The sequence below is a fragment of the Paroedura picta genome, chromosome 4, assembly GCF_049243985.1.
Source record: "Paroedura picta isolate Pp20150507F chromosome 4, Ppicta_v3.0, whole genome shotgun sequence".
NCBI lineage: Eukaryota > Metazoa > Chordata > Lepidosauria > Squamata > Gekkonidae > Paroedura > Paroedura picta.
The window spans coordinates 86,440,738-86,457,910 of record NC_135372.1 but is presented as its reverse complement, the minus strand read 5'-3'; the positions used below and the strand labels follow the sequence as shown (position 1 = coordinate 86,457,910).

The window sequence follows — 17,173 nt, the reverse complement described above, 5'->3', positions numbered from 1 at the left end:
ATGAAAGTCAGCTTCAGTCGTCATAAATGCTGACACGCCTGATACTGTTAAAGGTAGAGTGGTATTGCATATTGACTGTCAAGTACTGACAAGTGAACGGTAAACTCAGATGCTAAATAGAACACATTTGCCCAGAGGACAGTTGGGATACAGTCAACATTTGCAAAGGTTAGTTCCGTTTGGAGCAAATTTCTAAGTAGAATACTATGGTTGGTAAGTTCTGGAAACTATTATTTGTAGTGAAGAAAGAATTTTTGCATGCTTCTAGGTAACTTGAGATGGCTGCTGTTGTCCTAATAGGGAAATTCATGAAGGACTGAGTTTATTTTAGCACATGTTGATCCTGAATCTCCCTCTGCTATTGCTGTCTGAGTTCACCTTTGACCATAAGAGAAAAGGGATGCCATGCCTGAATTACTTAAATAACAGCCTTATTTATTCCAGTCACTATCCATCCTGATCAATTAGTATGATATGTTTGCTCCATGTGTATAAAATATATGGTATTTATTATTTTAACTTAGATTTTTACACAGTCTTTTAGCACGTATCTCAAGAGAACAGCATGTTTATGTATACAGAACCCCTTTTGCTCTAGGAGCAACATTTTGTACAGCAGTTTTCTCTGCTTTAGCTAACTTTTTGCTACTATAAAGGTGGAGCTTGTGTTCCTGAAACTGTGATCCTATTGGTGTTTGCTTGGGAGCAAACCCCATTGATCACCATGGTGTTTGCTTCAGAGCAAGTAAGGAGATGATGAGGCAGTGTGGTCTTCAAAGCTTGGGACTCAGGCTCTGAGCCTTCTTGATAACTCTTTGCATGTCTCTTGCAGGCTGTGGAAGGCACAGTGGGGCTTCCTGTGGCCGTGCAGTGTGTGGCCTTACCATGGCAAGAGGAATTATGCCTTCGGTTCATGAAGGAGGTGGAGACACTGTCCTGCATGAGGAGAGGGAAGAAGGCCACATGACTTTGCCAAGGGAGGCAGTTTGTCTAGAATGGATACAATTGTACAGTAACAATATGAAGTGTCATACAGTCTTGATTTCCAAACAAACAAACCTCCCTTTAGCTCCAGTGCAGTTTTTGCTTTTCACTGTTACTGCTGAAGGTAACGTTTGCCTGAATTACCAACTTCTGCAGCTCATCTGATATTTGGGCATTTATTCAGATTAGCAGGGGCTAGGAGGAATGGTAAATGCCACATCAGTAGAAGGCAATTTATGTTATTTTCCTAATCTGATTTCCTATCGGCCAGGAGAGATCCAGCACCCGTCCTCCCAAAGTCTGAAACAAATCAGGTAACAGAAGCTCATTCCATTCAAGTTGGCACCCCAGCCCCTTCAGAAACCTCCGCTTTCCCAGCCAGCATCTTATCCCTTTTATTTTCAGTGCTTCTAGCTGCATTTTCCTAACATTGGCTAAGGGCAAAGACTACCACTTCTGACGGTTTAGTTAAGGAAACAATACATTTGGATGTTATTTCATCAGGAGTCTTTCTTAATCACATAATTGCTTACATTGCAAAGTGCTTAGAGAAGACTTTTTAAAGTAAAGACACAAACTGGAGTGAATGCTTCACAGGAGAAAGAAAAGGCCATTACTAACTTTATGGCATTGAAATCAAAGGGACAGAAATGTGGTTCACTTTGAAGAGTTTTGGCCAATACTTTTCTTCAATAGAGCTCAGTTCCTACCAGTTTTCCTGCTGGTATGTCCTTCTGGACCTTGAATAGTCACAAAAATCAGGCAGGTTGGGTCTGCAGTTAGAAGCTGAATTGGACCAGCATAAAAACTGGTAGCAACCAATTCTACAAATTATCATCCCTCCTTAAAATGAATGTGAAAACCAGAGATTTGATGAAAGATGTGACACTCTGTTGTAATCATATCTAGCTGACTGTAAAAATGAATTTGTATCCTACCTTTCTTCTTTCATGGACCTCCAGACAGCATAGATTGGGTTCCAGGAAGATGTCCCATCCAAACATTTGCTTGACCCAAGCATACCTGGGTTCCACAAAGCTGTTGTTATCATGTGCCTTAAGATCATACCCTGGAATTTTTATGGCATGAAATTTTATCATAACATTCAAAGGTTGTTTGCCATTGCCTGACTCTAAGGACCTTGGTATTCCTGGTCTTCTCTTCAAATAAGTAGGAAACATCCTGCTTGATTTCTAGGATCTTAGGAGATTGGCCTAGCTTGAGCTGTTAGGTCATGTTTTTAGAGCATTTCCTGATTTCAAGTGCCACCTGCTGCCTGTGATGTGAATTATCATCCCTTCACAGCCCTAACTCTGGAGACTAAGGTCTGCTGCAATAAAATTGAAAGTGGTTTGCCAGATCCCAGCTAGGAGTTATCCCCCCACCCCTTCCTCCCTCACTGCTCTTGCTGCTTCCAGGGGGTGGGACAGCTGGTAGGTGATGAATTGTCCTGTTGAAAAACATTTAAACTTTCAAGGGCCATTATTTTCAATCGGTGCAACACTTGATTTCCAGACTCTAGAGGGTAGGTCTGCTACCCAATGAAACAGTGGATCTTTAACATTTAAACTGCCTATATGTTGCCTGCATAACTTCAGAAAGGCCTCCCAGTCCAATTACAAATATTTCTGATTTATTGAGAGTGAAATATAAGAATGCAGAAATATTGGAAGTACCTTTTGCAATATCATGTTGCCAATGCAGTACCAGAACTCAGTCATTTTATCAGATCAGCAATATCCAATTGCATACCCCTAGAAAGAAGTTCATGTACCATGAAGATCAGTGGCTACTGTACTCCTCGAACAACTCTACCAATTTGACTTATTTCTCTGTCATTTTTTAATTTTGGTTTATAAATGTATGCCTCACCTTTCTCTACTCATAAGGGCCACCTAGATAACTAACAAATTTAAACATATATGATAAAATCACCTCCCCCCCAAAACCACACAACAATACACAAACAATTTAGAACAGAGCTGAAATACCTACAAAAACCACAAAGCAATCAAAACATTGGTCAGGAAGCAGGACTCGCTGAGGAAACACATTTTTAAATGTCTTCAACTACTGGCAGAAGATGGCAACAGAAAAAGAGAGATCCAGAGTTTTGATGCCGTAACAGGAATAGTCCTTTCCCAATTGTCAGCCACCTACTCTGAGAAGGCGACACCCAAAGCAGGGCCTCCAAAGATTATCATAGTTGTCAGGTAGACTCATAAGGTAAGTAATCTTTCAGGTATGTTGGTTCCAAACTATACAGGGCTTTGGAAGTCAAAATCAGCACATTGTGCTTGGAAACAAATTAGGAGTTTGTATAGATGCTCTGGGAGGGAGTTGTGATTCTGGTCCAAGAAACTCTTTCTTTTCAGACACTCCCCATCCCAGCGATCCCAGGAATTGAATGTGGGGGTCTGGTGGGGGATGTAGTGGCATGTTTGGCCATATGTCTGGTGTACCAGCAGATGCCCTGCCAAATTTTGTAGAGCTAGTGGCTGAGTGGACCTTACAATTCTCCAAGGTGATGGGGGACTTCGGTTTCCATGAAAAGAAGACTGGCTTCATGTAAAAATTGGACCTAGTATCTGCTAGGGCAACACTAGGACTCTTCTAATTTGTTACTGGTCCTATATATCAAGCAGCCCACACCCTGGATTTAATCTTTGGGATGGGGATACATACTGGTCTGATACAATTATTATTATTATTATTATTATTATTATTATTATTATTATTATTATTATTATTATTATTATTATTATTATTGAATTTATTTCCCGCCACTCCCTTGCGGCTCGTGGCGGGTTACAACAGTATAAACCCCATAAAATACCTTAAAACCAACTAACATGTCAATATTAATGACTACCTGGCAAGAGCGGCTAATCAACTACCCATTCCCCCTTAGCAAGTGGAGAGGGGATACTGATGGTACTCATGTCTAATCCCAATCCTCAGGTCCCGGGGGGGCGTAGGTGTTAAGCCTGGTCTCAACCGTAAACCTGGCGGAAGAGCTCCGTCTTGCAGGCCCTGCGGAACGATGGAAGGTCCCACAGGGCCCGCAGTTCTCCCGGGAGCTCATTCCACCAGGCAGGGGCCAGGACCGAGAAGGCCCTGGCCCTGGTCGAGGCCAGGCGTGCTTCCCTAGGGAAGCTAGGAAATCTGCTAGAGTGCCATGGTCAGACCATTCTGCCCTTAAGGCGCAGATCAATAACTTGATCCCTCCTTGTGGAGGCAGAAAGCAGATTTATGTTCACCCAAGGAGACTCATTGGTCCGACTGGTTTCTGTAGTTCTCCGTGGGATCCAATGCCCCCTGACAACTCAGCCTATATGATTTGTGGAGGACTGGCATAGCCATCTCTCCAAGGCCATTGATGAGATTGCTCTCTGAAGCTTTCTCTGTTCCCATCCTAAGCCAGCCCCATGGTATACATCAGAGCTTTGTGAAAGGAAACAGGCACTAAGATGGCTAGAGTGAGTTTGGCAGAGAACTCGTGATGAAGCCTCAAGAACATCTTATAAGACACTTATTAAGGTGACCAGATTGACCCACTTTTGGAGGGACATCTGGGGGTACCTGGCAAATTGTACTTATGTTGAAATTAAAAAAAAAAATTACAATACTATTTTTGTGCTCTATGCGTTCTATGAAACTTTTTGTTGCTCCATTTAGACCAAATTTTTAATCAAGAACCCCCCCCCCCGATCAATGGGGTCCCACTTTACCAATGTTAAATGAATGCATATGAGATGGAAGTCAAGGTCACAAAAATGGATTACTTTTGGTCCCTATTATGTTACCCTGGCAAGTGCCCCTATAAAGTCACCTCCATATGCCTGACACATATTGGGCACTGTGCAGGCTGGCACACAGAGACCAGACTGACAGATACTCCATATGGAAAGTCATTGGATACATTTCTTGGTCAAGGAAGTCAGGCTGGACTCATAGAATCATAGAATTGGAAGGGGCCATACAGGCCATCTAGTCCAACCCCCTGCTCAACACAGGATTAGCCCAAAGCATCCTAAAGCATCCAAGAAAAGTGTGTATCCAACCTTTGCTTGAAGACTGCTAGAACAAGATGCAAAACTTCCCTTCACCATTTCCTCTAGGCCAGTCCAACTGACTTAAGCCTAAATGGGCAGTTATGGGAGGTACAATAGGACTAGAGCTCCTCCTAGCCAGACCATCAGATTGTCTCTAGAGAAGCCTGAATGAACTGAATCTTATGTCTATCTCAAGTGAAGCTTCCTGCCACACCCCTGTACCAATGCCCGTTATTGTTCTTCCCTATCCAGAGCCTCTTGTGGCGCAGAGTGGTAAGGCAGCCATCTGAAAGCTCTGCCCATGAGGCTGGGAGTTCAATCCCAGCAGCCGGCTCAAGGTTGACTCAGCCTTCCATCCTTCCGAGGTCAGTAAAATGAGGACCTAGCTTGCTGAGGGGTAAACGGTAATGACTGGGGAAGGCACTGGCAAACCACCCCGTATTGAGTCTGCCATGAAAACGCTGCCATGAAAGGGCGTCACCCCAAGGGTCAGACATGACTCGGTGCTTGCACAGGGGATACCTTTACCTTTATCTCCCTATCCGCTGATTAATGTGAGCCATTGTGCCCAGCCCAGGTGAAAACCTGACTGTATCCCCACCTGGAGTTTATACATTAGACAAACATTAATCCCATCAGCATGGCTCATCAAGGGCATTGCTTTTTTTTTTACAACCCCTGGCCATGAGTCACACTCTGAGCCCCCAGCTCAGTATAATTTCCTTTCCTTCCCCCACTTGCTAGCATTTCCCTTTTAGAAGTCTGTGAGCCATATTGTACATGTGTTTGTTATTTAATAAAATATCAACTCTGCTTCAGAGAACTTTAATTCAAGTTATCTAAGGAATTCCCATCTCCTGTATACAAATTATCAAAAGACCCTGGTTGCTCCTCCTCTTGCAAGCTAATTCCCCTTCTGAATTAATAATTCCCCAGCAATTCAAGTAACAATTGCCTCTGCTAATTCTTGCTTGGCACAATTATTCAAAACAATGTGGTCTTTGATATCCTTCAGCTGGTCACATGCCCCCTACCACCCAGTTTCATATTTGCCATTTCTGGAAAAGGTAGTTGAGTGTGCAATCACAGAACATCTGCAGAACATCCTGGATGAAACATCTGCTCTTGATCCATTCCAGCGTGGCTTCCAATGTGGCCACAGGGCAGAGATGACTCTAATCACCCTCACAAACAATCTCTGGAGAAAGCTGGACATTCAACACTGTCAGTCATAGGTTATCAGCTATTAGCCCAGCACCTAGTCAGGGGGATTCAAGGTGCAGTCCTCTGGCCACCCAGAAAGGCTCCACTGGCTATACTGTGCAGATGGCAGGAAAGTGATGTTTCTTTGCTGCCATCACTGGCACTGAGTATGCTTTAAAGCATTTGATGTTTTCATGTCTCCATTGAGAATTCTTGAACATAAATAAAACACATGGAGTTTTTTCATGACCACTCAGTGTTCACAGATGACGTATTAGAGTATATTTGGCATCTATTTCTCATTTGGATTTTAAATTTAGAATGGTGCCATGAATATATATTCAAAATATATTGAATATATATTATCTCTCTCTACACACACACACCAGCTTTGATTATGAAATCTCAAGACAGGTATTGTAATAAGACACATTAAATAAGGGTCTCCCAGTATGGCATCTGTGGGTGCTCTGGCACTCATAGGCTTTTCCCCAAGTGTCTGCCATGTATCAGGAATGCAGGCAAATCAGTGACATAGGATAATGCACTTTCAATGTGCTTTAGCAGATGAATTTTCCTGTGCAGAACAGGAAAATCTACTTCTAAAGTGCATTTTCTATTGTGTGCAGAATACAGGGCACCTCAGAAAGTAGTGTGAGTCTGGTTCATCCAGGAGAGGTATAGAGAGTGATCCATCATAGACGTTTTGGGAAATTCAATGCAAGAGATGTTCACAGGTGGCTTGCCATTGCTTGCCACTGTGTAGTGACCCTAGTATTCCTTGGTGGTCTCTCACCAGAGACCCAGGACCAATTCTTCTTAGCTTCCAAGATCTGAAAAGTTCTATTGCAAAGGTATAAATGCCATCTCTAGAATATATTTTCATATTCTCAGGGATTAAATATTGCTCAGGATAACATACAATATGGAGATGCTCTTAGAAAATATGTACTGATGGAAAAAAATAAAATAAAAGTAAGCATTTTTAAAGCATATTAAGAGTATCAGCCTGAACTGTGCACCTGTAAAAATAAAAGTGTAGTTGGCGCCCAATAGGCAACACTTTATGGTGTGTGTCGACTTTTAAGGAGGCCCTTCACCAGGGGAGAAAAGTGGGATATAAATCTGAAATGTTTATTTCCAGTTCTTGTTCCCCTTGTGAAATTGTGGCAGTATTTGAACTGATTTGCCTTGATAGCCACTATTTAAAGTTCAGCTGGTAAGTAGCTGAGTTAGGCTTCTGTGCAGCTTTGCATTTAATATGAGTGTTAAAGCATGAAGTATGAGAGAGAGAGAGAGCGGGTGCATGTTTAAGTAGCTAAAAACATATTCTGGCTGTTGTTTTACACAGCTGAATGCCGATAGCTCTATTGGCAATTGTGAGTGATTACTGCATTATCTGCACTCAGAGAAAGTTATTGTTTTGAATGCTAAAGGAATTAATGATACATAAAACTATGTTGTTATTGGCTGCATTCATCAGCAGAAATGCTTGGCCCAGCATCACTGCTCTGTGATTACTCCAACCTCCTTCAAAAGAGAGCAAGGGATAGGGGTGGAGATGGTTTATTGCCGAAGATTTACATACATTTACATGAGAAAAGGCTGATTATATTGCAGACCACTCATCTCTTGCCTTTCAACCGTCTAAAACAGATTTTCACTGCTTCTTTTGGGGAATACCCAAAATATATTTATATACTAAATCAGCAAAATATAGGGGAAAGGAACCTCTAATTTGGGGCTCTAGAGACTCTCTCTCTGTGCCATCTAGTTGCAATTGACTTATGGTGACCCCTTGGGGTTTTCAAGGCAAGAGACATTCACCGGTAGGTTGCCATTGCCTCCCTCTCCGTAGTCACCCTGGGCTTTCTTTGTGGTCTCCCATTCAAGTACTAACCAGTGGCAACCCTGCTTAGCTTCCAGGATCTGAGATTAGGGCAGCCTGGGCTATCCAGGTTGGGGCCTGATAGATATCCGAACAACATATTATCCAGAATTATCTGACCCTAAGAGTGTTAGCTGACTACACACAGGTTTCCGGTCTTGGCAAAAATCGCTAGAAAGGAAGCGATATTTGCCGTGCTTTGTCCCGCCCCGGACCGTCAGTCAAACGAGCAGCCAATGGGTGGTTGTTACCATGCTCCGGAAAAGCCCCTTTGCCTTTAAGAACATGTTTTTTTTTTAAAAAAAGAAAAACACACGTTGCAACGAATATGCCTTGATTCCTTGATTCCTTGCTTCCTCCTAATGTAGAGACCCATCTAGCTGGCAGCTAGCGTGCGAGCTGCCGATTCATCGTTGCCACAGTCCCCCGAGTGAAAAAAAATCCCCCCCCCCGTGCACGGCACGATTTTCGGCCGAAAATAAACTTGCAAACGGGGCTGTGTTGTGCTTGGTGACTTGAGGCGAGCTTTGAAGCAGCTCTGTGGAGGGACTGCAGCCGGAGAACCCTCGCTGGGTGAATGAAGGCTCACTGGTTCGTTGCTCTCCGCTCGCTCTGAGAAAAAGAAATGGTGATCGCTTCGCCGGAAGATCAGAGGAGAGAGCCAGGGGGAGGGACTTTGCTGAAACCGCAACAATGGTAATGCACAGAACTTTTTCGCTAGTGTTTCAGATTGGTTGCAAGAGTGTAGCACTTTCCAGGGGGTGAATCCACTTTTTGGGATTTCCCTCAAAGCGCTACAATGAAGCGCTTTTAGTGGGACTGTTTCAGGAGTCTGCCAGATTGTGTACGACGTTGTGCATAACTGCATTTTAGTAGCAATTACAATTTACCACACTCCTGCTATATTAAACTTGTGCTGAATGGACCGAAGTCTTCAAAGTTGTCCAGTTAGCATGCTGCAATGTCCAAAGATTGTCTTGAGGTGCCTGACTTGTAATTTGTCTGCCAGCCCAAATCCTGTGCAGAGAAACAGCCTGATATCTAAGTTCTCAACATCTCTTGCTTCCAGATGAATTTCAGTTCTTTACATATTTACACAATTGTGGCTGTTTTGAAGCTATTTCCATTAAGATATTTTATCCTGGTTTTGCTTCTTTGCACAATTCTTGAGTGACTTGAAAATATTGTGATTACTGATTTCTCATGGTCTTAGATTATTATTTTTATAAGAGAGGAAAATTAGCAGCCACTTTCCAGATCACATTGTTTTGTAATTATCTGATCTAATAAGAGCTGATGATCACACAGTTTTCATATAGTAACTGACAACAGCAGCTTCATGTATTCAGGTTATCATCTACTGATAGTAGTTGATGTAGTTACAGTAGTTGATGTACTGATAGTAGTTGCTCAATGTGTTAAATAGTATTTGAGTGTATGTGTATGTGTGGGATGGCATTCTGTGAACAAATTAATCCACAATTAATGAATTAATCTTTTACTTGGTTTGGAACGCATCACCCTTAACATGAATGGAAATAGCTTCTTGTGCCCTAAGTGCAGGTTAAAGGGTTGGAGGGAAATTCAAGAAGTTAAAAGCAGAGTTGTTAAGTCCTGATCCCCCACCCAATGCCACAGTATTTTGGTAGTGCAGTGCTCACACAAGGTGCCTCTGGTGATCCTATTGTCTTTTCTACCCCCAGCACTTTTTATATAGTGTTGTGTACAGGTTACATTCTCCAGTGATAGGTTAACAATGCTGAGGAAGGACCAAGTGTACAGTAGAGTATTGAAAGAGGCTGCAGTACATTTGCAAAACACTGGTGTACTTACAGATGTTATCAAAGATGGTCTGAAGGTCTCAAGGAAATGCATTCTATATTTCTGGCCTTTTGAAGTTAGATCACTAGGGGGCAAGCTTGAGTTTCTGGCACAAAATATTAAGTCATTCAGTGACTCTTTCCAGATATTTGTTTTAAGTTTCATATTTATGTGTATGGAGTGAGCAGCAGACAGTACCAAAGCAACATCGAGGGTGATAGGTCTTTTTAGAAGGAGAAAACAGATTGCCTGAATGAGTGTGGCAAGAGTGGGGAGTCATGGTAGTTGTTTTGATTATATTATAAATATATAATATCTCTATGTGTGTGTGTGTCTGTGTGTTCCGCACTAAACCAGTTTGCTGGGAGGTGTAGTCATCAGGAGTCAGTCTGAGATCAGGAAATTAGGAGTCAGGCAGGAAGGGCTTTGCCATAGCAAGTTGAAACAAGGCATCGTCTGGAGAGACAGGCAGGTAAATGCATGTGTTGCACCCATGAAGGACCTTGCCTCAATGTCCTCCTGAAGTACAACCAAGCCGGGTGGGGTAGCCCTCAGCCAGAGGGCCTGCAGCTGGTCCTAGTCCTCACTGGAGGACTATGGTACAGCTGAGCCCCATCTACAGTGAGCTGACAGGCATGCCAACCTTCTGACAGCTGTCAGGGTAGATTGACTCCTCCAATGGTGCCATCCAGGGGTTGCTGGGGTCTTAATCAGGACCCGATGGTGCTGTTCCTCTGGTGAGTCATTGGGACTGGAGGGTGTCTTGTTCCGAGGCTTGACATACCCCAGAACATCAGGCTGGGTATCATCCTTTGTCAGGTCTCCAGGCACTGCCTGGAGATTGCTGGGCCCAGGCAGTGGACCTGGATCTGGAGGTGGAGGCTCTCCCAGGAGCGCAGGGTCATGTGTTCCCACTAGCAACTCAGCAGGATCAGGCACGCCCTCTAGGGGCTCAGCAGGAGTGGCAACCAGGGGGCATGGCAGAACCTCAGAGAAGATAGACACTAAAAAGAGGACATGTCCTCTAGAACAGTGGTCCCCAACCTTTTTATCACCGGGGTCTGATCAACGCTTGACAATTTTACTGAGGCCGGGTGGGGGGTAGTATTTTTCAGAGGGACGTCATCGCCACCTGAGCCCCTGCTCCACTTGCTTTCCCACCGGTGCCACTGACTTCCCGCCGCCCGGGAATTACCAACAAGTTTGAACCTGCAGAGCATAAAGCCCTGCGGGGGGCATAGGGTAAAAGGCAGTCCTTCAAGTATGTGAGTCCCAGGCCACGCAGGGCCTTAAAGGTCAATACCAAAACCTTAAACCAGATCCGGGCAGCAACTGGTAACCAATGCAGCTGCCTCAGCACAAGCTGGATGTGGGCCCTCCAAGATATTCCTGTGAGGACCCTAGCAGCTGCATTTTGCACCAGCTGCCATTTCCGGATTGAGCCCAAGGGCAGGCCCATGTAGAGTATATTACAGAAATCTATTCTGGAGGTGACCGTCACATGGATCACTGTGGCCGGATGTTCAGAGGACAGATAGGGCACTAGTAGCTGAGCCTAATAAAGTATGTCTGTACTTTCTAATGCATGAATAATGCAGAGTGTAATGGGTAGATACTCCAGAATGTACTAAATGAGATGTCTGAAGTTTTGCTAAGATCCTTAACACCGGTAATGAGTAAGACGTCCTAAGTTCTTTTTAAGGTGGGGAGTAGATGAAACTTCCTGATCCCAACAATTTTATGTTGGAATCTCCCTCTGCAGTTCTTTGATTGAAATATTATCTCAGGTCAGAAAGGTCCGCTTAGACCGTTTCCACACTGGAGGCTTTATGCCAGGCTGCATCCTGGAGTCCCTTCCTACTCCCACATGAGGGAGCATTTGGCCCAGTGCTTATGGCTTAATTTGGATATTATGACACAGTTTACTAATTTGCCACAATTTATTTTGCCTTATATCTCTACACTTATTATGGTTGTTCATTTAGTCTGAGGAAGAGTGCATGCACTCGAAAGCTCATAGCAAGTCTGGGAATGCATTTGTATTACTAGGATTTTCAGTTATATATATTTGAGCCTATAAGTGTGCTGCAGAAGAATGAGTTGTGGCAAGCAACAGAAACCTTTTTCACTGGTATTTATACTGGGCGTAAAGAGGCTGCTGTCTAGCATCTCATTGCAAAAAGGCCTGTATGGGTTCACTGATTTTAGCCATTGCTCCTTTAATAATACACAAAGTATGATTACCCAATTTGGAAATCTGGCTGAAATTTGGGGAGCTCCTGGTTCACACATTGCACTGCTTATGAATGCATACCACTCTCACAAATTATGAACACAGGCAGAAGTAACATGTAAGCTAACTTCTAAACTGAAAGGGATATGCCCTGAATACATAAGAATGAAAGGAGGCAATTGCCTCTGGGATTCCAGTTGTCCCTTATTCAGCTTTCTGGGCTCAGGATAGACAAAGCCCAGATTCCCATTTCATTCGGAGAATAAAATGTCTTTCCAGTCAAGGAATGTGAATAGGCTGCGAGTTGTCAATACCTGGGTGTAAAAATGCTGACGTGTTGGAGACAATCAGCTTTGCGCGACCTTGTAATATCTCATTTTATCCATGACACGCTTTATTAAATTCTCATAAACCTGTCAATGGGGACAAACATCATTTCACTTTACCCCATTAGCTAGATGCAACAGCAACGGAGAAAGGAAAATGAGCTGGGGGGGGGGGGATGAGTGGAAGGGGGGAACTCCCCTCACACACACAAAGCATAGCCCAGCATCATTCTGATAATGTAATAACAGTGGCGCTCTGGGAAAGTAATTGAATTAAGTGGCTTTTGTTAATGGTTTTAAGATTTAGAAGTGTAAATAACAGTTAGGGCTCTTTAATGGACTTTAGTTTTAGGTAGCTGCAGCCCAGCACATAAGAAATGCTTCCCTGTTAATAGTATGTCAGATTGTTTTGTTACTGCAGCAGCTTCATGCCTGCAAAGCATATTTTGCCATTTTTAAAGCCGAGAGTGTTTATCATCCATCCTTTCTCACTTCAGACGGAGCTTAATTCAGAAGCATTTGCATGAGCTGCTCTCATTCAGTTCCCTATCAGTTATTCTCACTGCCGGGAATAAAGTCTTATTCCGTCTATAGCTGCTTTGGAGAACTTCCTGACTTAGGGTTGTGCCACTCAAAAGCCCATGAGTCCTATTTACATGTTCATTATTCAGGGGGCTGCAGAGCCGCTGTCCTCAATCAGCGAGATGGAAACGAGGCCGTATTCTGTTTGGAGGAGTAAAGCAACTGCTCGTGGAAGAGTTACCCCCGGAGGAAAAGAAAAATAGAGTGCTTCATCTCCCCCTCCTTTCCCTCTCTGCCTGTGCCTTTCCTCGACAGGTATGATGAGCCAAGGGATTTTAAATGTCTTTCATCGAAACTCATTCTGCTTAAAATCTTATTGGATTTTCATTTAGGAGCCTATCAAAATGGGAGACTAAAGTCTGGGCCAAAGCTGGCTAAGCCACATAGGCCCAAACAAGCAGACTTACCTTTGCCAAGGAGATGGGGCTATTCAGAACTTTGGGCAAGCTGTAAAGTGCTTTGTAAGCATTAATTGATAACGCTAATGTTTGTCTGGAAGAAGAGTGCCTGTGCTGAGTTGTACTGCCTGGCTCGGTATTTTTGTCTCTGATTGTAGTCAGTCCCAGATAATACCAGAAGGACTGGAAACCAGAGAATGTACATCTCCTGCATGCAAAGCACGTGCTCTGCCTTGGAGCCTCATCCCTTCCCCACAGTTCTCCTATGAGAAGACATTGTCAGTTTTGGGGGGATTATAAATTGAAGCATGCATGCATGCATGATATAATTTCTCCCAGGCTGGAGAGTCATGTTTCATGGGTGCATAAAACAGTGATAACAACATAAAATTTACGGACAGTCTGTCTCTCAGAGGGTATGTGAGACCCATACCTGCTCCGGGACTACGTGGTCAGGACCCCTCCCTCCCTTGCAAACACACACATATCAGACATATAGAGATGCTCCCCCCCCCCATTTTCCCCCTTACCTGTTGGTTTCCCAACTTCCTCCTTGGTTCCTCCCCCCCTCTCTTACAAATATGCACACACACACACACACACAAACATAGAGACAGCCTTCCCCCCATTTCCCCTGTTTACCTGTTGGTTCCCCAACCCCCTCCTTGGTTCCTCCCCTCTCCCTCACAAACACACACACACACACACACACACACACACACACACATAGACATAGAGACTCCCTTCCCCCTGTTTCCCCCTCTTACCTGTTGATTTCCCAACCCCTCCCTCCCTCCCTCACAAACACAAACACACACAGAGACTCCCTTTCCCTCTCCCGTTTCCACCTTTACCTGTTGGTTTCCTAACCTCCCTCCTACCCAGGCAAACAAACACATACAAACACACTCCCTTCCCTTCCCCTTTCCTCTTTCTGCTTACCTTCTCCTCTGGCCTCCACCTCTGCCTTGGCCCCTGCTGGTCATGCAGTGGCTGCCCAGGCCCCTGGTGCCAGGACAGCTGCAGCCAAGGCCTTGGGAGTGGGGCAGCTGCTGCATGACCAGCGGGGGCTGAGGCAGTGGCTGCCTAGGCTCTAGGGGCTGGTGTGGCCACTGCCAAGGCCTCAGGGTCAGGGCAGCTATTGCCTCTGCACCTGCTCTACATGCAGTGGCTGACTAGGCCCCTGGGGTTGGCACGGCCAAGGCCTCGGAAATGAGGTAGCCACAGCGCCAGCCCCTGCTGGGCACACAGCGGCTGGCTAGGCCCCTGGGGCCGGTGCAGCCACTGGATGGGCCCTCTAGTTCTTTTGGCAAACTTCATGGGCAAGACTAAGGTACGTCACGTCCATATTCATTTCCATTTGACGAGGCATACCAGAAGATGTTTCTCACATCTAAAAGGCCAGTATGTATTATGTATGTACATTAAGGTCAGTGTCTGATGTAAGATTGGTTTGTGACATATAGAAATTCCCAGTTTATTCCAAAGAAAGAAGTGCAAACATAATCATCGGGGCAAATGGAAGCCGCTTTGAGACTCCTGGTGGAGAAAGGTGGCATATAAGAACCAACTCTTCTTCTTCTTCGGATTCATCCAGTATTATCAAAAACTAGCAAGAAAGCCCATTGCAACCAGGAATGCAATGGGCGCTAGGACCCAGGGGACACCAGGAGGTGCTTTTTTTTTCTGCTGCGTGGAGCTGTGAAAGGCTCCTACAGGGTTTTTTTTTTCTGCTGCTTGGAGCTGGGAAAGGCTCCTGCAGGGTTTTTTTTCTGCTGCTTGGATCTGCGAAAGGCTCCTACAGGGTTTTTTTTTCTGCTGCGTGGAGCTGGGAAAGGCTCCTACAGGGTTTTTTTTTTCTGCTGCGTGGAGCTGGGAAAGGCTCCTACAGGGTTTTTTTTTTCTGCTGCTTGGAGCTGGGAAAGGCTCCTACAGGGTTTTTTTTTTCTGCTGCGTGGAGCTGGGAAAGGCTCCTACAGGGTTTTTTTTTTCTGCTGCGTGGAGCTGGGAAAGGCTCCTACAGGGTTTTTTTTTTCTGCTGCCTGGAGCTGGGAAAGGCTCCTACAGGGTTTTTTTTTTCTGCTGCGTGGAGCTGGGAAAGGCTCCTACAGGGGTTTTTTTTTCTGCTGCTTGGAGCTGGGAAAGGCTCCTACAGGGTTTTTCTTTTCTGCTGCGTGGAGCTGGGAAAGGCTCCTACAGGGTTTTTCTTTTCTGCTGCGTGGAGCTGGGAAAGGCTCCTACAGGGTTTTTTTTTTCTGCTGCGTGGAGCTGGGAAAGGCTCCTACAGGGTTTTTCTTTTCTGCTGCGTGGAGCTGGGAAAGGCTCCTACAGGGTTTTTTTTTTCTGCTGCGTGGAGCTGGGAAAGGCTCCTACAGGGTTTTTTTTTTCTGCTGCCTCTCGTGGGCGTGCCGGCTTGGAGCTCCTACAGGGTTTTTTTTTCTGCTGCTTGGATCTGCGAAAGGCTCCTACAGAGTTAATTTTTTTCTGCTGCCTTTCGTCGGCGCGCCGGCTTGGAGCTCCTACAGGGGTTTTTTTTTCTGCTGCTTGGAGCTGGGAAAGGCTCCTTCAGGGTTTTTTTTTCTGCTGCTTGGATCTGCGAAAGGCTCCTACAGGGTTTTTTTTTCTGCTGCCTCTCGTCGGCGCGCCGGCTTGGAGCTCCTACAGGGGTTTTTTTTTCTGCTGCCTCTCGTCGCGCTAGCGGCGAAAGGCTCCTCCGGGGGTGTTTCTTTTTTCTCTGCAGCTTCTCGGCGGCTGGAGTCTTGTGTTGTGTTTGCGGCGGGGGCTTCCTTGGGGCGGCAGAAGGCTTCCCTTCCCCCCCCCACCCATCCCCCCCCCCCGAGGCTCTCTGGAGCCTTCTGCCGCCGGCCGCAGCGGCAGAAGGCTTCCCTTCCCCCCCCCCACCCATCCACCCCCCCCCCCGAGGCTCTCTGGAGCCTTCTCTCGGCCGGCGGAGCGGGCTCGCAGCGTCCACAACGCTGCGAGGCCGCTCCGCCGGCCGAGAGAAGGCTTCCCGGCCCACCCCCCAGCCGAGGCTCTCACCAGGCGGGCCGCCATTTTCCGAGCGAGTGAAGCAGGCAATGGGGAGCCGCGCTTCGCGCGGCTCCCCATTGTCTGCTTGGGGCGGGATTGACACTCGGAGGGGCCAATCAGGAGCCGCTTCGCGGCTCCTGATTGGCCCCCCCCGAGTTTTTATCCCGGACCGGTCCCGCCCTAACTCCTCCCCACTACCCCTTACTCCTTTATACAGTCCGTGGCGCCCGTGGCGCCACGGGCTGTTTACAGATGATACATACCACTGAAATTAAAAATCAATATTAAAGTAGCAAACTGAGGCTGGTTTTAGGGATGTGTATATGTTCTGCTTTATGGTAGTGCCAAGTGGGTACAGGCCACATTAGATGTATGCATACAAATCTACCCTTATGAGCTACCTAGAACTAAATTTTGTGACTGGATCACCATTAGCCTCTGCTCAATAAATGTAGTTTACAATGGGTGGAAAACACAAGCAATTCTGTTGAATATTGATCTTTTGATTACAAGTGCTGGTCTTCTTTCTCCCGAGGCCTAGTTATGTTCCCTGAAGAAGTCTTGGCACTATTCTAAGACCAAGGCTGAGCAAATTCTATGGTTTGCCCAAAAAGAAGCAAACGAAATGGAAACCAAACCTCTCCTATTAGGCT

At 45.4% G+C, this 17,173-nt stretch overlaps 1 protein-coding gene across 1 annotated transcript in view; it reads left to right on the top strand.

Annotated features, from left to right (window-relative positions):
- The window catches only part of LOC143835737 (vitamin D3 hydroxylase-associated protein-like), a 29,236-nt gene extending 23,384 nt beyond the window's left edge, over positions 1 to 5,852 (top strand). The window contains exon 16 of the mRNA XM_077333877.1: positions 833 to 5,852. Coding sequence (XP_077189992.1) covers positions 833 to 967 — 135 coding nt within the window. The 3' untranslated portion in view covers positions 968 to 5,852. The remainder of the gene's footprint in view (positions 1 to 832) is intronic.
- The last annotated feature ends 11,321 nt before the right edge of the window (positions 5,853 to 17,173 follow it).